Genomic DNA, 21494 nt, shown 5'->3' with positions numbered 1-21494 from the left:
ATCATAGATAAAACGGCCATATATTTAGGCGAATTATAAAATTTCTCTTGTTTGCCATAGAAAAAAGAAAACGATACGTTTCACATTTTCGAAGTTAATAATGCTTTTAAACATAAATTATATAATGTACACATACACACACGCGGCACATCGTCTCGATATATATAGACTTTCACATATGTAATTGCGTTGTAACAAGAAATATTGTATATAGGTATGCATTAATATTTGTATATATTATTAAAAACATCCATAAAAAATATCTGTCTTTGTTAACATGTCGTGAAGATCAGAAGAAGAAGACTACATTGTTTTGTGTGCGTTTCCGTTGCTAATCGCCTCGGAGAGATCAGTCTCGGCTGACTGTTGTTTGTGCGCCTTTCGCGACAGTCCCAGACGGGGTGGAAGTATTATCGCGATCAAACCCAATAAATGCGGGAACAGGTACAAATACCTAGAGCGATAACAAAATTGTATTAATAAAAAAAATTCTAACTTATAATTAATTTATTACTCAGGTAGCAAACGTACGTCATTTTGACGTCGAATGACGTCATTAAATGTCAAAATAACGTTATTTTGACATTTAATGACGTCAGTTTGCTACTTGGGTATCTATTAGCCTGCTACACTTACAGGTACACTTTAATGCTTGGCATAAACTCTAATAGTATAAAACTGAACGTCATGTAGGCCATTACGATCCTCGTCGTGATGAACGTTAGTATGTCGTAAAGGGTCTTCTTTCGTTGAGACTCCAGAAACAGTGGCCTGACATGACGACGGATCTGGTGAGAAACGAGACGTGAAAATCGGACGATTTCATTCGTATAAAACAGGAGCAACGGGATTTTTACTAACCGAACGTGCCGCCACAGTAAAGAACGCCCCGCTGGCGAACGTGAGATAATAGCCAGGATAAAAACCGTGCCAGAGAGCGGACAGGGCGTACGTATAGAGCACCTTGTTACGACCGGCTCGCTCGTACATGATCGATCGCAGCCACAGATTTGTGCCCTTGTTCCAACTTTCGATGCTATCTCTGAGATTGAGCGATGTCTGGAAATCGATCAAACGATAAACTGAGAGTTTTACTTTATAGATAAGTGTAGCTATGTAGATAATGTATTGTTAATGATAAGAAGAGCTCACAAGCGTGTGCTTGATGTAGTACTTGGAAATTTTAATTATTTTTATTTATTATTATTAGAGATGGGTTTAAATTCAATATGGACTTAAAAATCCGAATCGAATCCGCTTATCAAGTTTTATTTTTCTAGAATTCGAATAATACTCATCAGAAATAATATTTCATATATTAAAATAATAATTCGAAAAAGCTCTGATATATATAAATACAAATTTAGGTATGAAAAAAGTTAGGACTCCCCTATACTTATTTTGTATAAATATATGAAATTAATGTACAGAAATTTAAAAATAATTTTGTTACACCTGGCTTTTACTAGCCCTTCTCATATCTGAATTTGTATTTCATATATTGTATTTGCCAAGTAATCAAATCTCGAAGAATAATTATCTCGTTCAAGTTTGAGTCTACTTTAGTTTTTTTTTTTTTTTTTTCGAAGTAATTATCGTTAGAGAATTCAAAACCGCATGCAAACAAATTCGAACCTACTTATTAATCCCATCGTTACGTGTTATAAACGACTAGACGTATCGCACCTCGAACTTATAAACGTCTACGTTGGAGGCCAAGTCCCAGCGTGCGTTGCCTCGTTCATCGTAACCGCTGAACCCGAGACCGGAATTGTTGCATATAGCATCGGCGAACAACCAAGCGTGATAGTATTTGAAGCGCACGAGCATAGTCGTCAGCATTAAATACCATATCTTGTAAAGCAAACTCATGTTCTTCAGGAATTCGCCCTCTGAAAGCGAGAAATGGATCATTAACATGGCAACATGGATAGATACTAGACAAGACAAAATAAGACAAAGATTCAAGGATTTAAACGAACCTTTCACACGTTGTATCGGGAAAGCCGGGATGAATGTGATGAATACAATGGCGCATGCTAGACTCGCCACGACTTTCTTTATGACGACCAGAGTCGGTGACGGTTCCAGGACAATTTCTTTCTCTCGGCTGTTTTTATCGTAGAAAGTCTAAAAGATTGTTTTTTAAATTAATTATTTAGATCTCGCGTTGTGCAAGGCCTAAATTTGCTTTTTTTTAAATAAAAACAGAATAATTGATATATTAATATCTAGAAGTACAAATTCTCTATTAAAATTAATTCTATATAAATTTTTAATATTGTGCATATAATATTGTCTATATATTATATTGTATACACTATTATTTTTAAAAATATATATATGTATATTCTTTTATTTAAAAATTATAAATAATTAATAATTAATAAATTATATTATATAAATAATTAATAATTAATAAATTATATTATATAAATAATTAATAATTAATAAATTATATTAATAATAATAGTAAAATTATATTATAAACAAATATATAAATAATAATTTATATTATATATATATTATTTTATTTATATAAATAACAACTTTGGCAAATCATGAATGTTTTGGCACCTTCGCAATTTATGACATTACATTACGAAGCTATGTCGCAACCAATCTTTATATTTTAAGAAAAAGATGATATTCTAAATAAATCATAACGGATAATATATAGAGATCTTTACATATAAATTTAATATCATCTCACAGCTAAGGATTTTGCGCCAGGTAAATGATGTCCGTGTATAAAATCGATGTAATCCCGATAAAATATCACCGGGCCAGCCATCAGGGCTTGAAAGTGAAAAATGTAGCTAAAGTATTCCAAAGTGGTCGGCATCTTCCTGTAAAAATTAAAATTAAAATTATTGAAACAGATACGATACAATGCTTTCCAGGAACAACTTTACTTCAGTTAATAAACGATCGCGAGATCTCGGGAAACTTGGAAAGTCTCTTTTACATCATTCTCTCTTTGAGAAAAGCTAAATATTTCTATATTTTACACACGGTTTTAACTTGAGAAACAGTATTTATCGACTCTCTTTCTCTCTGCTTTACATCGTGCGTTTCTTAAGCTCAAGGTATATAAATAACAACCGGGTTTAAAAGAGCACGTGTGCACTCACTGCACAGCCTGATGACGTTGCATCGGTGTCAGCTCCTCTTCGCGTCGCGTTAACCCGTCGTGAATGCTGTACGCGAGACTAGTCACTTTCTGCGTTATAACCATGAGAGGACCTGTGTGTGAAAAGAGGAGGACGTTTATTACAAAAGCTGGGTGTACGAGGGAGAATAATAAGACGACTTATCGCGAAACGATACTCTGCGCCGAATAGAGCTAGGGATATAATGGACGCTCGGTAGACAATAACAAATGTTACGTATACTAACTGTTCAATAATCAATATCACGCTGAATTGTTCGTAAGAGAATAATAGGAGTAGACTCACTTATTACACAAGTATAGCGTATATCTTGAAGGATTCAAGTGGGCGAAATTGATAGAGAAATCATGTTTGCGCCCGAGAGTTATCTAAATAATAATAAAAATAAATAAATGCGTTGCATTCGAGAGGCTTACGTCATCGCGCTCAGGAAGAAGATGACAACATTGCAAATATATTTCTTACCGTTTCAATAACGGATCACGTTTCAGAGTTATATACGAATTTTCTTGAATAGAAAACTTGTATTTGAAAGAGCTCGTGAATGTAAACATATCAGAGAGCATAAATATTTAATATTTATACATTTTTGATAAAAATAAAAAATATATATTTATAATTATAAATATTTATATGTATTTATATATAATAATTTATATAATATATAAATATATAATATTTATTATTATATAATATTATATATAGTATATACATTTATTATATATAATTTATATAATAAATATAATAAATAATAATATATAATAAATAAAATATATAATAAATATTTCTCTACTGTTTGCTTTCTCATGTCATTCTTATATAAAAATTTAATTCGAGCAATTTCTTCCCCGCTCAAATCCTTCAGCAATTATTAATCGCGAATTATTGTAAATCCGAGATCTCTATGGAATATAGACTGACGCCGATAATAATCTTCTTCAAACGAAAAGAAGCGAATGAGGATGATTAAAGCTGGACGAGATCAAAGATGAGTTGAATGACGCACCGGTGATATCGAGGGTGTAGGAGCCGTAATCGTAGATCTGCCGGTGAAAGTGAATGCACGATAAGTAGATCAGCGCTATTGCGAGGACGACCCTGAAACATTTAAAATGCACGGGAGTCAAGTTCGTGCGATCGTTGTGTCATCGTTGAAGCGAGAGAGATCAAATGCGGTTAATTCGCACGAGCGATCGCGCCGTATTCATTGCGCCGTAAAAAAAAATATATGCAAATGATCGTACAAAGTATACCTAACGACTCGTTATCGCTAGTTAATGTGTCCTCGTCGGTCTAGTAAAGTATGACAAAGTAAAATATATGATGTCATCATGCCTTTTATACATATGACTACATATATATAATATATAATATATATATATATATATATATATATATATATATATATATATGACTATTTCTATATATTAAATATATAATAAATATATAATAAAAAATATATAAATTCCTATATAAAAAAAATCATTGTCATATATATATATATAGGTGTATATATATATATATATATATATATATATATAATAATGATTATTTTAAATATAAATAATTATATATGAGAGAATTATTATCTTCTCGATTCCAATAAAAATTGCCTTTACCGAAAAGAACAAAGTTCGCAAGTATTCGCGATTATTTGCCATTATGCTAAATGTTATTGCGATCTCGATAGAGATATATATGTATTTGACCCATGACACATCGGTATTATCACGTATTTATATTCACCTTTGCATATTGCGGGGATTTTGTGTGCGCATCGCTACGTAACATAATGCAGGAAGACTGGCGAGATGAATCGCTTGCCTGAAAAAAATAAGAAAAAAATATTAATAAGCAAAGCATGACATATAGTATTATTTTCTATTGAAACAATAATGTATTCTCTTTCGTTATAACAATGCAGAACAGTGTCTTGAAAGAATTGAGTCTTGGATTATGCGTGTTTCATGCGTAAAACGCAAAACGGAATTGTATTCTTAAATACTTATCGGCTTATCGGTATTTTACATTTACATTATATAATTAATGAATTGAATAATTGAATGTAATTCATTATATTCAATTAATCAATTATTTAATTCATTAATATGTATACACATACATGTACATATTTTAACGATATATAACTAATCCTATCCTATCTATATTTTGTGTTTGCCTATTAATTTAACACTAATAAATCAAATATTTGCTTAGGTGTAGATAAAAAAGAAATATTATCATCAACGAGTGATTCGAGAGCCTGAGATCTTTTTAAGCGACATGTACTCAATATTTTATAACCATTTTACACTCTGAGCCAAAATTTCCACGTGTTAAAATTCCCATTGCTATATTTTTCTGTGTGCATAGGCTCACCTGCCAAAACAAAAATATCCAAGAGCAAGGCCAATAATAAGGCCATAGACATGTCTGGCAGCTGGAGTAGCAGCGATGGGGCTTAGAGACGACCTTAATAATCCGGCTAGTATAAGCGCCGTGAATTGTGTCAAGACGAAATTCACCTGCAAAAGAAATGTGTGTCAGATTATATTATATTCAATTAATTAGTTATGCAATTCATTATATATATATATATATATATATATATATATATGTATATATATATATATATATATACACTATTTTTTGACAAAGATATTTTTTTATAATCATTATTTATTATTATTATTATTATTATTATTACATCATTCAATTATTTACAAAAATTATATTTATATAAAATTAAATATTTATATAAAAAAAATTATTTCTATATAATTATATTAATTATATATAATTTATGGATTATAACTTAATTAAAATATATAAATTGCAACTAGCAGCTACATATTTTTTCTTGCAAACAACTATGTGTATATTTCTTTACCAATTGATTATCCAATTGATTCCTTTCATTATTTTATGCATAAAAGTATTGAGGTAAGATCGTTGAAAAATGAATATTTTACGAGATATTTCATATAGTTTATGTAAAATTATGTCAAAGTTTAAGTATAAAATATCTCATAAACTTATTCATTTTTTGGCCATCTTATCCTTATAACTTTTTATGCCGAAAATTACGATAAATCGATTTATAAAAAAAAATATAGTGGTTCCATTTAAAAAAACATAAATGACCTTCAAATGACCTTGAAAAGCGCCCTTTAGAAAAAAGTCAGTAGCGCCATCTTCTGTCCCTCTTCAACTCAAACAACTTTAGTTTGAAATATTTTGTTGTACAATCAAAAATAAAAAAGTTTTGGGGGGGTGATCGATTAAAATGGGACATTCTGTATACATATTAGGATTATTAAAAATATAAGTGACTGTATATAAGTAAATAATCGAGAGTACGAAGAGAAAAGTGTTTCTTCCTCGTATTTATATCTCTATAAGAATATTATTACGCTTATAATATCAAAAGGCAGAGAGGCAAAAAATAAAGCAATTCCCCTTTCCGACTTGCCCTATTATTATTTGTTGCACGTTACATATATATAATAATTAAAACATCGGCGGTGCGTTTTTATACACACTCGCGTTAGAAAACACGAGATATTACCCATTTTACACTTTCGAGCTATCAAGTTTTTTTTTTTTTACATTTCAACGGTAATTTCTAACTCGAGTTCTGGATTCATTCCACCTCGGAACACCGTTGCAATTCGCGACGCACGACGAGAGGTCATTGATCCCTCTGCTCCAGTGGTTCTTGCGCTCACGGTACTAAATTGGGATACTAGACAACATTGTTGCTTAAGTATTGAATTTTATTTGCGAAATTAGATGCGTCGTGCAAATTATTTTGTATCATTATGCATTTATTATTATTATTATTTTTAGATTAGATAAGACTCATCAATCGTCTTTTTGTGGCTATAAAAGTGAAAGTATTTAAAAATTTGCGCATCAAATTATCTGAAATTAATATAACTTTATGTAAATAGTTAATTTATATGATAATGAAGAAAGAAAGGATGTTATGGTATAAGGACTAATATAAAGGATTATGTATAAAAATTCTTTGGATTGAAAACAATTTCAGATGTACCTTTCTTAATGTAGATTTTTAAGACAAGCAAACTGTTTGTATAACAGACAGTTTTTATAACAATAATTGTGATAATAAATTAAAAGTATAGTATAGCTTAAGCAAGTCTTAAGAATTGAAAAACCGTAAAAGTTAATATATAAACAAAATGTACACTTTGGACAATCTATGTTTTACATAATAAATTATCATTGAAAATGTAACAGAAATAAATACATAAATCAATAAAAAATTACATCGTTTGCAACATAATAATAAATGATAAATGATATTAAATTAACGATAATTAAATATTTATAATTAAATGAAATTAAGCGATATTAAATTTTAAATAACTTTATTTCTAAATATGAAATTTATATTCATTAACGTCATAAACTCATCAATTGTGAGACAAATATGGAAAAAAAGAATAATGTTATATTCTTCGATATCTTAAATTTTTAAGATTTTTTAAAATCTTTAATCTTCTTTTTAGTTTCTTAAATATTTTTATTTTATTAAAGAGCCAACTAAAATAATTCTCCTTTTCTATAATTCGTTCCTCTTCCTTCACTTTATTCTTATTTTTATAATATATATATGTATATATATATATTTTTTTTTTTTTAATAATATAATATATATATATTTTTTTATAATATAATATAATATATAATATATAATATACTCTTATTTTTAAAAGCATATTTATTTAAACAGTTGATCGAACTTTGTTTTGCCAGTGCAATGCGTCATTGAAAATGACGGGAGATGCTAAAGGTTTTTCGTTAAAAATAGAGAAACGGATTTTAAACGGATATAATACGCTTTTAATCGTTTTCCGAAGAGTAACCATAAAAAAAAATAAAAAAAGTACGAGCAACTTCATTTTACAACGGGTTACAAGTGTTCTAAACTCTAAAAAAACGTTCCTTAAAATGCAATCTTATCTGACAAAAAACAGCAGTTCTTATAAATAACACAGCGTAATGAAAAAATTCCTTCATATATCACGTATTGTATTTATACAAATTTTATTATACTCACATTGTCAGATATTAGTAGCGAACTTAAATCTTTAGAAATTATTTATGAATGAATAAAGCACTTTTCCTTTCATCGGGGGTAATAGAATAGTATTTCTTGAAGACACATCATTATGTAAAGCCGCAGATATAATTAATCTTTCACTTTCACTAACCCTTTCCTTAATTTTCTTGTGAATCTATCCGGATTGAAAAATTACATCATTTGCAAAATTAATAATAAATAATAAATAATATTAAATTTTAAATAGCTTAATTTCATTTAATTATAATTAAGTAATTATAATTAAATAAAATTATTTAAAATTTAATATTATTTATTATTTATTATTAATCTTGCAAATTAGCTTAATAGTTTTTAATTTTTCTGAAATACACTTTTGAAATGAAAAACACACAAAAACATTTTTATATATATATATAATTAATGAATTATAATTAAGTAAAATTAATTAAGCTGTTTTGAAATTTTCAAAATTCGTATCTAATATATTTTTAATATTTACGATATATATTTCCGTATTTTTTGTATGTTTTTTCAGAAAATATTATACTAAATAAAAGTTTCAAAAACTTGTTGCATATTCACGAATCTTTCCTTCATATTTCTTTCAGAACAACTTGAACTTTATCCCCTGGATACTTTGTTAAGCATTAATATGAAGGTGTCATAAAGAAAATACTCTAAATCGTTTTATTCATAATATTTCATTTCAGAAGAGATCAGATATCCTATTTAATTAGGCAATTAGGTAATTAAACTTCTATGTATTATAGGTACGAGTGAGATTAAGACGATTCAATTTAGAATATTAATTCGGCTATCGAACTTGAAACAATTTGTCATCTTGCAAATCTTGTTTACTTATATGTTTGTGCGCATTTTTTTATCATTTATGCCCTTCCTCTCATTTCAGCTACGCGTTATCTTGATAATTCTCGAGAAAATGTTTATAATCTTATAAAAAGATAAGTCGATATATCTCGCACATATGATCTCACAATTAATGGTCTCCTTGGGACCAGCACAATGTGCCGTATTTCACAAAATATTGATACTTACAGTGTTTGCTGTTATCTAAATAAAATTATATAGATAATCATCTAGATGAAATTTTGGCGTTATCTTATCTTTATATAGATAATAAAAATATGTATTATCTATATCTGCATCTTAGATGAAAAGAAGTGTTAGATGAAAAGAAGAAATCTTTACTAAATTATCTAATATAATATTCAGATAATTTGGTTTAGAGTTTCATAGCACATGAAAATATTTAAGTAGAACTTGAGCAGTAAATGATAAAAACTTATAAATAAAAGTATGAATATATTTTTATAATTTACATTTTTTTATTTTACATTACATTTTTATTTATTTACATTTTTTAACTGTTTAAATAAGCGGTTTTAAAAATAATATTATCTGGAAGTTATCTAGATGAATCGTCATGTAATTTTATCTTTTATCTAGATATATTTAAAACAAAATCATCTTTATCTTATCTAAGATGAATTTACATATTTTTATCTCATCTTTACCTAGCTAATTTTAAAATCATCTAAGCACAACACTGGATACTTATATATAATTTATTTATTTTAGAGCTAAAAAAGAGATAAAATGTATATATAAGTATTCATATTAAATCTTTGTCATAGTAAAAATATTAAAATAAATGTGTTTACAAAATTATGCATATATGGTATACATAATTTTGTAAAGGCTCCTGGCTCCTTGCTGACCATGTCGAAATCGTGACGTCAGAGGCGAGAAAACACACGCTAAAGTTTCTTATAGATGCCATTTCGAAATAAAAAAATATTTCGATGAAACAGTACCTCAAATGGCTTTAGCACACTCTTAAAAAACCCCGAAAACTATCCTTTCCCCTTTATAATCAATCAACAGCTGTAAAATGTAATATTATGAAACCCAGTCCGTCTGGTCTTTGCACATGCGCAGTCATTCCGCATGTCAAAGTCTGATATCTCGATCATTTTACAGATGTCGATTGATTATAAAGGGAAAAGGATAGTTTTCAGGGTTTTTTAAGAGTGTGCTAAAGCCATCTGAAGTGCTGTTTAATCGAAATATCTTTTCATTAAAAAATGGCATCTAAGAAATTTCAGCGTGTGCTTTCTCGCCTCTGACGTCACAATCCAATATGGCCGCGGTGAGCATCCAGGAGCCTTAATAAATACTTTTTACACAACACACACAAGAGTGTAATACTGAATTATTAAAATTGAATTACTATTAAAATAATGTAATTGTAATTCATAATTAGTTTTCTATATAAATTTATATATGTATAAAATTAGTTTTATATATAAATTTTTATACACATTATATATATAATTATATATATATATTTTTATATTATATATATTTTTTATATATTTTTATATTATATATATTTTTTATATATATATTTATATAATTTTAAATATATATATATATATATATATATATATATACCGGGTGTCCCATTTTAAAGGACCCACTCAAATATCTCAGAAACACTGCATTAAATCGAAAAATGTTTCCTACAAAAGTTGTAGAGTTTCGAGGGGGACATAACGAATAGTAATATTCATATGACCTTGGGCGGCGCCTCCAAGGTCAAGTGAAGGTGAGAATGAATTTTTTAAATGGAAATCCATATTTTTTATTATATCTTTTTCTACTAATTAATTTGAACAACTTTTATCTGAAGCATTTTTTTATTTTCCTAATATTTTTTCTTCTTTTCAAAATTCATTCTCACCTTCATTTGACCTTGGAGACGCCGCACAAGGTCATATGAATATTACTATGTTATGTCCCCCTCGAAACCGTATAACTTTTGTAGGAAACATTTTTCGATTTAACGCAGTGTTTCTGACAATGAGATATTTGAGTGGGTCCTTTAAAATGGGACACCTGGTATATATATATAATTTTAAATATATATATATATATAATTTTAAATATATATATATATATATATATATATATATAATTTTATATATAAAATAGATAACACAGAAAATTAATTGATTATATTATTGCTAAGAAAATAAATTCGCTGTTTTTTAATGTTGAATAATGATAGAAAATTCAATGAGGAAAGAAAAAGAAGTATGTATTAGATTTTAGATGATAGAGAATTAAGAAAATTCGAGGTTATCAGTAAACTAGATATTTGCCTTGAATGTAATAATGAGCTTTCAAAATTACTCTAATTATAAAACAGAATGTACGATGTATATATATGCTATGTATACGTGGTAACGAATAAATTCTCACTTGTTTCAATTACGAAATTTGTATCATTCGCTCTACTTGGAGATTATCGCAAATTACACTACTAAAAATAAATTACAGCAACAGTTTTGTCCTTTTCATTATATAGAAAAAATTGCGTAGGTATTTCAATTTTTAATCCGATTAAAATTTAAGAGTTGAAGTTCATGTTAAAGGAAAATTTATTTTGAACTCCATTCGAATTTAAATAAAATAATTATTCAGTTATTCAAATCAATGCTTAATCATCATAACTTTGCATAAAATGTTTTTTTTTTTTAATAAAATATGTTTCCTATAATTGCAAACAAAATTGATTGAAAAAACAAAAATGTACCTATACAGAAAAAAATTTTAAACTTTGCATAATACTCTTTTTTTTATTAAAGTTGCCTTTTCTATAATTGCAAAAAAATTACTTTAAATTAAAGTAAAAACGTATATATCTATCTAAAAAAAATTTTGAAGTCAATTGCGCAGAATAAGGATCGATTATTCAAATCGATGCAAACTGACTGCAAAAATATTTACAGATGGAATGCGAATGAGCATATAAATAATTCAAGAAATCATATTCAACTGCATCATTCAGAGTCAGAGTGCGCAACGCAATTACTTGGCAAATTATTTTCAAACACACGGTATTTCTTTGACAAGACACAAAAAAAATGTATATTAAAAAGGGATTCGTTCCTTCTTTTAAATTTTCTCTTCTTCAAAATACGATTATAAAATACAAATTAAAATGCAAAATGCTTAAAGGGAAAGGAAAAAAAAAAAAAAAGTACAAATTCCACCGATATCCGTCATAATTACATCAACTACCTTTTTTGCGCGAAGCGCACAAACAGACAGGCAAAAAAAAGCGCGACAGAGATAGAGATCCCTCCGGCGATCGATATCTCCCTGTTGCCGCCCGGGAATCTCGCCCGGAGGACGAGAATCTCGGCGCGGACTCTCCTTTCCGCCGCAATCTCCGGGGTTGCCGGGGTCTTACCTGGTCGATAGGCAGCCCGACAAAGTCCGCGAGCCAGGAGAAGGTGCGGAAGCCGTCGTAGTAATCGTGGTCCGTGATGATCGCGGCCATTGCGTCGGGGGAAGGATTTCGCCGGAAATCGTGGTCGCGCGAAAATATCACGCGAGACGGACCACGAGGAGGCGACGACGCCGGAGATGAAGAAAAAAAAAAAAAAAGACACGTAGATCACAGGCGGCGAGATTTAATTGAACGTAAAGCGTAACCCGACGCGCGCGCGACGATCAGCTGATGATGACGCCTGACGTCCGCGAGACGCGCCGTACAACTAAACTATTGTGAACTGCGAAACGGAGCGCGCGCCGGCTCTGCGTTGCCGGCATCATTCGCGTCATTTGGCGTGAGATGCTCACGTGCCGCCTCGCGGACCAATCGCGCGCGAGCGTATCGGCGGAAGGAGGATCGCGCGATATTAGCTGTCATCAGCTGTCATCTCCGAGAAACGAGATCGAAATTTCTATTGGATAATCGATCTATATCTATACGTGTGATGAGAGATGGATCGTTTGGATATATATATTTGATAATGGATATATATTTTACAGTTCTAAATCGCGTGGAAAAATAAAAAGGAGATTTCATACGAGAGAAAAAAAAGAGGAAAAATATTATAGATCATATTAAAAATATATATATATATATATATATATATATATATATCTAAAATGCTATTATCTCTATCAATATAAATAATTGATATAAAATTTATAAAATTTAATAATTATATAACATTAATTATATTAATTATAAAATATAATTTATGTAAATTTATATAAAAAACTTTTTATCTCTTTTCCTTTATATTTTTACTCATATATATATATATATATATATATTAAATTGATATCATTTGGAATATTTCCAGTTTTAAATCATATTAAAAAAGAGAAACGGAAATTGAAGATTATATAAATTAAAAAAATATCTATCTTAAATTGCTATTATCTCTAATAATATAATAGTCAGTACATATATGTTTATATATTTTTTAAATAATTTATATAAAATTTATATAATTTATTTAATTAATAATTAATTTATATTAAAAAACTACTTTTTTATCTCCTTTTTATTTTTATTCATATATGTATTGATTATAGAATCGATTAAGACATTTATTAATCATTTGTCGAAGATAAAATATTATACGATTTCGAATATATTTATATATAACATAGTTTTTAAATATTTGCTCTAAATCGCGTGAGAAAAGAAAAAAAATTTGATTGAGAGAAAGAAGAAATCGGAAATTGAAGATTCAATTATAATATATATATATATATATTTCATTAATCTTATTGTATCAATTATTAAACTTAAATTACTCGTGTAAAAGGAACGACAAAATTTTAAGTCTATTATTTAACACAAAATACATTTTCAAATCCTTGAATGTATATTATTAAATATATTATTAAACTTGATACTCTAGGTATATAAATATATAAATATATCAAGGCCTTTGAAATAGTTGAACATTTTTTCTAATCAATAAGATATTATTTTTCTTTATTTTATTTTATATTATAATAGCATAAGACAAAGACAAGCTATATAAATTTAAAATTAATTAATTTGCAAATTAAAGTACATATATCTTTTAAGACAAGCTTGAGTACTGAAAAAATACTTCGCGTAATAAAGTTTTTTTTTGTAAATTTTTTAAAATATATTTGAAAAATAATTGACATCAAATTTTATTTTATTGCACAGGTACTATTTTTTTCATATTCTTTTTTTATAATATATATAATATTTACATACATTTTTCAACTTTTATATATATTTTTGAAACATACAATTATACATATGTATATATATATATTTTAGATAGATCCTAAAATATTTGTTAAATCAGATCACAAATGTTCAAGTTGGTATGTTGTCTTAAATGACATATATATATATATATAGATTTAATCATCTGATTACACTCTATATTCTATATTATTAACTTGACAAAAACATGCTCGCCTAATTAGATATATATGTTTTTTTTCTTTTACTAACTCTTACAAGTTAAATTACAAAACAAATATAAGGAAATATAGAAAATAGAACGTTTTTCATTCATAACAACAGTAATACAATTTTACTTTAACATTCAGTAAAGAATAAACAAAAAAAAATTGTAGATAAACAAAAAATATATATATTTTGTTATATATATATTTTTTTTATTATATATATATATATATTTATTATATATATATATTTTGTTATATATAAAATATATATAAAATATTTATAATTTAAAATTATAAAAAAAATTTTTAGAGATACCTTTTACGTAATGTTCGAGCAGTTATCATCGTCATTTTTAATATTTACACTATACATTATTTAAACAATTTTAATACTTTACACATTTTGTTAAGTATAAGACTTTTTTTGTATATAATTTATATTAAACATTGTAACCGACTATAATGCCATCAAATAATAATATGCAATAACTCAAAAAGAGAGTTACGCTATAAGTAATGTTTTGATAGCGTACAATAAATGTATTGCCTTGTCATGATTAAATCTATCTATTATAATTTTTTAGTATTAAATTAAATTAAATTAATCTGGACTATGAAATAAATTTAATAAAATATATTCAAAAAGCTGCTAATTTAATAGCTTCTAATGTAATGAAAGTAGTTATTTAATAAACTTTCTTTTTCCAGATTTTCTTTGAACTTGAAATTAATTTGTCCTCTAATAAAAATTTAATTAAATTTTATTATACAACTGCATTTATTTTTATTTCTAAATAAGTATATTGAGTACTCTTTTTAGAAATAATCATCAATTTGATTAGCTAAACAAGAGATTTTCTTATATACTATATTCCAAAACTTTAATAAGCTGAGGCGCCTTTACTAAGTACAATTCAGAGATTGTTGTTGAGAAAAAAATTAAGTTTAAATTCAATAGGCAAAAATCTGAAATTGCCAGATAATATATATACATGACATGTCGATGCACCCTACATTTTACGTTATTTCATTTTATTTTTATTTTATACAGTTTGAGCTTGAAACCGAGCAGCTCGGACAAAATTCCTGAGAGTGCTGATAGCAATACTACTTTAGTAATAGTGTATAAATACGGATTAGCTGAGAGCCCGGAGATCTTGAACGGACTCTCCAATTCCTATAAAGCATCCCGTTGGATTAATTCATTTATATTAGCCATTTATCGAGAATTTGCAACAAAAAAAACTTTACCTTTATCAAGTCAGCCGCTAATTTCAATACGCTATTCGCGACCATAAGTTCTTCCTTCTTATGCGGTTTTTGCTCAATTTGCAGGTACAAGTTAATCTGAAAGTTGTATCGAAAATTATAAATAAGTGAATATGTGTGTGTGAAAGAGAGAGAGAAAAAATCTCTAAAATAAAAGTGCAAATGCATTATTGTAAAACTTACTTGCTCGGTTATCAAGACTGAGAGATTTCTATACTTCTTGTTGATTTTCGTTCCTAATGTCATAAATCGTAATATAAATACTCCAAGCGAGAAGCTCCAAAATAATGCTTCGACGTTGTATCGCGAGTGTAGGCTTTCAAGATCCTAAAAATATATGATTTACAATGTTGAGAGAGAAAATAAAAATGTAAAAGCAAATCTGGAAAAAAAAATCTGAGAAATATACTTACTTTAATCAATTCCAGACTTACGAATGACAGCAATAATATCGTGACGATAAATACCGCCGATACAATAACATCTACAGACCGTTGCGGACCCCTTCGCTATAACGCGAAATTGTCAGACAATGAGTATGCAAATGTAGTTTTTAAAACGTTATTAGCGTTAAGTGTATCCTCACTTTGAGATAAGATCTGACGCTCAGCCATGTTTTTATGTTGCGCACTTTGTTCAAGCGAAAATGCGGCAAATCGGATTTTTGCGCACGCCTGGATGATGTTAAGTGAGAAAATAACTTGGCGTATAGAAGTCTCTGTTTGTACGTGCGTTCCGCGACTGCGAGTAAGAAAAATAAAAAGCACGACAGTATAAGTCGCTCGAACGTCGAAATAAGCACCAGTATTCGTTCCCTAAAAAAAGAAACAATTAATAAAGTTTTCACTCATTAAGTAATTATTAGTTCTACAGAGTGTGTGTTCACTCAAATTTTGTGAAAAAATTCCCTAATGCGATTTCTAATGTTTTTTATTGATACGATTGCAAAGAAAGTTACCAAGAATGTAATTTTGCAGCATTTAATATTGTTTTATTAATCGTAAAATTAATTTGGACAATAACAAAGTGCAATATTTCACTATATTTAAACGCTAAAGATATATAACAATATAAAATATAAAATAAAAAAATAATTTATTATAAACGTCTTAAGAAGTACTAATTTATTTTAAATATTATTAAAAAATTATATAAAAAGTTGAACAATTTTCTATGAAACTTACATAAGACCTTGATACTAAGAAGAAATCGTCAATAGAATCACAGATTTTAACAAAAATTTAAATATTGCAAAAATATAGAAATTATCAAACACACAATTTTTGAAAAAATGCCCTGAATCTTAATAAAATTTCATGAGAATTCCTGGATTTTTCTAAGTTAAAAAAAATGTTGATAATCTTTGGTTTTTCCGGAGAGTAAACACCCTGTTCCAGATACTTTAAAATGAGATAGTAATATATTTTAATGAGATATTCACTCTTACCAGAAAGTGCTTCCAAATACTATGCCAATTACTCTACAGAAAATATCGGTATAAGTTTCCAAGTTGACTTGAATCATATCACTAGGCAATAGGCTGACAGACACGTTACTAATATTGATATCAGATCCCATATGATCGCTCAGTCGTTTTATCGACGGTATTAGACATAGTGCGATGCTAAGTATCAGACCGCCGTAAAAGTAATTCATGCTCTCCGGCATAGATTCGACTCTGGCGATGATCGCTGAACTGATGTCCAGCACTGACAATTCGGCTTTCTTGATGTCACGTCGCGTCCAAATCGTACACGAAACTACAGGCAAAAGTGAGTACAAATTAGAGACGCTATTAAACTCTACATTTATTAGTAGGATAAAAGGCACAATTGTATATACAGGGTGTCCCAAAAGTTCTGAAACAATTAAATATCTCGAAAACAAAGGCTTTTTGAGAAAAATGTTTCAAATAAAAGTTATAGAGCTTTAAGTGGCGCATTAAATAGTAATATTAGTGTGACTATAAATAGCATTGTTAAGGTCATGTAAAATTTACTTTGAAATTTTTTAATGGAAACCTCTTTTTGATTGCACATTCTTATAGCTTATCTCGAGAGCTTTTCAAAACACTATAATAAAGTATTTTTTCATTCAGTGCTTTTCGAATTATAATGTTTGAAGTTTGCAGTATTTTAACGTGAAATACAAAATATTTTGTAAAATTTTGTTATTTTTAAGAAAATATATACAAAATTCGCGGAAAAAAACTTCATTATAGTGTTCTGAAAAGCTCTTAAGCTACATGAATATTTAATCAAAAATAAGGGTTTCCATTTAAAAATTTCAAAGTGAATTTTACATAGTCTTAACAATGCTATTTTCACACTAATATTACCTACTTAATGCGCTACTTAAAAGCCTTACTACTTTTATTTTGAAACATTTTTCTCAAAAAGCCTTTGTTTTCGAGATATTTAAGATATTTGTTGCAGAACTTTTGGGACACCCTGTATATATGCAATTTGTTTCTCATTACTAACCACGATCAGACGATGTACAGGTAGAATTGAGTAATATCGAAGGCGGCAACTCGAATTCCCAGGAGAAAGGATGCTCCACAAATTCTCCATAATTAAGATTGGTCTCGCTGGCCAAATCGGACTCTACGAATTCTGAACTGCAATAATTTCGCGCGCCGTTTCATAAAAACCGATATATAATCACGAATAAAAAAACTATATAACTCGTTAAGGAAATATATTTAAGTCTCACACCTGTAACTATTGTCGTCGCTATTGGTCGTCCCTCCCATCCATTCTGAAGTCGTTGCCTCTGTGAGATGATGCGTTGTAGCTTCCTCGCATTCGCCCTCCTCCTCACTCTCACATTGCTGCTTTGACTCTCTTGAGCCCAATATTTTTGACGGAGCACTTTTTTCCTTAATAAAATTAACAACATTAGCAGAATCAACAAATCAATACCGAGATGTGTATAAAACCTAAAATAAATATGCTTGATAGAATAAAAAAAATATATCTAAAAAAAATTATATATATATATGTATATTATATGTATAAAAACATAAGTACCTCAATACTGTTTTGAATATTGATCTTATTATCCGTAAAATTGTCATCATTTTTTAATGGGTCGGGTGCTGCGTGGAAAGTGGAAAACGATGATTTAGCTATTACTCCATTTTTTACCTTTCCAACAAAGATTAAAGCGTGTTAGCGGTTCGAAATGCAACTAAATATAAAAACAAATGAAAAGATTTTTCATACAATATTATATTGTATATAAAATCCTAAAAAATCGAAAGAAAAGCACTAAATATGTAAGTTTCAAACTTCCAAACAAGTTACACGTTTTTATCATTTGTTGTGCATCATCATGAATTTAATAACAATTAAAACTTTACAATTAATTTTGCAAAATATTAATTACTTGCTTATTGCAAATTATTTTACAATACTTGTAAATCGTGTACTTGTAATTGTGTAATTGTGTACTTGCAAATCAAACCTGAGCATTTTGGTGGATTTGATGGAACTTGCTGACTAGGATTATCTTCTGACCACGATGTGTGGTCTTTAGTTTGTTGCGCTACTCCTTGCTTTGCTGAACTATTTCCTTGCAGAAGTGCGCGGCCTATCACTTTGTCATTGTCACTAGAAACATTACCATTTAAACTCTCAAAGCCATCGTCGTCTTGATGTATATTTGCCACATGTTCTTCTGGCATATTATCTATCGCAGACATAGAGAAATTCAGACACTTATAAGTCTCAAGACATACAAATTTGCAGAAAATAAATAACATTAGTCTTACCTGGCTCTTCATTATTAGCTGAGCTTTCACTTGGAGGATTAGAATTCTCCCCACTTGTACTTATCGCCTCTTTGTCCAACACTATTTGAGAATTTGCTGATTCCTATTATAGTAAAAAGAAAAAAAATATCTATATATATATGTAAAAATATATAAATATATATACTAAAAATATGTATAAAATATATAAATATATATGTATGTGTATGTATACATATACAGACATACATTTTTCAAAGTATCACAAATTTGAATCAATCAGTACTCACTTGAACCTGATTAATAGAATAATTTGAAGAATTCTCAATCAGCACTTTCTTAGCAAATCTTACTGCAGGGAATACTTCTTCACTTCCTGTACTTGCCTTTTCAGAGGCAATGTCTTGAGAAGATTTTGAATCTTTATGTATACCTTCAATGAAAATTTATCACATTTCAATGGATTATAGAAATAAATAAATGTTTTTTCTACTATTGCATATACGTACGTAAATTTTGTCTATGCCTGGACTTTCCGTTTCTGCATCTAACATGTCGAGAGCGTCTCGTTATTCGTTGTCTGGATTGATTACATAGCATAGTAGGACCTGAATGCGTTGACACAATGTGGGAATGAACGATACAGAGAATGAACATCATAACGACAGGCACTAATACCTCTGACATTTTCACAATCTGTAAACAAACGTGATAATCCAGATGGACAGTGATACTATACGCTTTTACATGCAACAACTTCTTTTCGTACTTCTGCTTCATTTTCCCTGCTCATATAAATGTAATATATGGAGAGGTTGACAGCTTGTAAGCTGTATAGTAACAAGAAAAACACGAAGATGCGATAACTCGTTTGCTGTATCCACCACTTTTTGTACAACGGAAGGAATAAGAGTCGCTGAAATGCTAGACAAGCTACTGTCGACAAGCCATGCTTTGGTTTGGCTTTCGGAAATGAAGATCCTATATACATTGATATCACAGATGAATATACACATGCCTATCAAGAAGAATGCTAAAATAATATTCCATATGTATGCGTATAGTTGTTAACATCTATGTAGCATACCGCGAACAAGATCGACATCAATTAATTCTGTTTTAAGTTTCGCCGTCCTCATTGGAATATGTGTCAGCCCATCGAGAATATGTTGCTCTATCGTTCTTTCCCACTGCTGCTTATCGTATGTGCCAATCTTTTTTTGATACCTGGAAGAATTTATTTTTTCACTTATATTATTTGACTCTCTTTTTATATTATTTATATATATATTTATTATATATTTTTATATTATATATATATATATTTTCATATATTTCTCCTCAAATATCAGTTTTGATTAATCAAATTAGCGCAGAACTCGAAGAAATGTCAAATTAAATTAATTAATTTAATGACAATCAGGATTTCTTACCAATGTACCAAATCATTGAGTCCCACATTCATTAGACCCATTGTAGTGTCTGATAATAATATTCGTTGGCTCCAACAAAGATATATATAATAATGATCTGCGAAAGAGCGGAATGCAAATTTTCCGCAAAATTTGTATGCGGAAATCGGAATATAATATTTATATATATCGTACAAGCAATTGGAGCGATATACGTTATATCATCGTATAACGTATATGCAAGTGCTAAAATAAATTTTGGACTTTATTCATAGCACTCGCTCGTGTAGAAGAGTTATTTCCAACAATTTCGCATCGTCAGCATCTGTCAGCGTCGAAAGAAATCGGACTGGTTAAAGGCTCATTCAGACAGGACGCGTCAAGCGTCAAGCAGCGAGCAGCAACCAATAAGCGAGGCAATATTTTTTACGCCATTGCTAATATTACCTCGCTTATTGGTTGTTGAATGGTTGCTGCTCGCTGAGTACTCTGCGTTGATACCACTGCTT

The 21494-nt window shown here is 28.9% G+C and overlaps 2 protein-coding genes across 3 annotated transcripts; both read right to left on the bottom strand.

The window, feature by feature from the left end:
* Position 1: 1 nt before the first annotated feature.
* Positions 2–12865, bottom strand: Oys (lysophospholipid acyltransferase 6). Its single transcript, XM_083049030.1, has 11 exons — positions 12545–12865; positions 5553–5698; positions 4920–4997; positions 4180–4271; positions 3135–3246; positions 2714–2849; positions 1983–2130; positions 1687–1892; positions 862–1059; positions 637–788; positions 2–454 (listed from the first exon to the last, which is right to left on the bottom strand). The coding sequence occupies exons 1-11, from the start codon at positions 12632–12634 to the stop codon at positions 304–306; spliced, it is 1509 nt and encodes a 502-aa protein (XP_082905156.1). The 5' UTR covers positions 12635–12865; the 3' UTR covers positions 2–303.
* A 1986-nt stretch (positions 12866–14851) lies between these two features.
* On the bottom strand, positions 14852–21348 carry Phtf (putative homeodomain transcription factor). 2 transcript variants are annotated; one of them, XM_083049634.1, is made up of 16 exons: positions 21007–21348; positions 20661–20800; positions 20343–20591; positions 20083–20269; positions 19864–20006; positions 19595–19697; positions 19288–19512; positions 18852–18919; positions 18537–18700; positions 18303–18439; positions 17267–17579; positions 16406–16634; positions 16233–16328; positions 16003–16146; positions 15802–15897; positions 14852–15727 (listed from the first exon to the last, which is right to left on the bottom strand). In XM_083049634.1, exons 2-16 carry the CDS (start codon positions 20676–20678, stop codon positions 15578–15580), a joined length of 2322 nt encoding a protein of 773 aa, XP_082905760.1. In that variant the 5' UTR covers positions 20679–20800; positions 21007–21348; the 3' UTR covers positions 14852–15577. The 2 variants fall into 2 exon arrangements, with proteins under 2 accessions (XP_082905760.1, XP_082905759.1); XM_083049633.1 differs by having other exon boundaries at positions 20343–20554; positions 21007–21347.
* Between the last annotated feature and the right edge of the window lie 146 nt (positions 21349–21494).

Source organism: Prenolepis imparis, unplaced genomic scaffold (assembly GCF_030444845.1).
Source record: "Prenolepis imparis isolate NDT839.2.m4 unplaced genomic scaffold, iyPreImpa1.0 SCAF_11, whole genome shotgun sequence".
NCBI classification, from domain to species: domain Eukaryota; kingdom Metazoa; phylum Arthropoda; class Insecta; order Hymenoptera; family Formicidae; genus Prenolepis; species Prenolepis imparis.
This window is presented reverse-complemented; position numbering and strand designations above follow the sequence as displayed.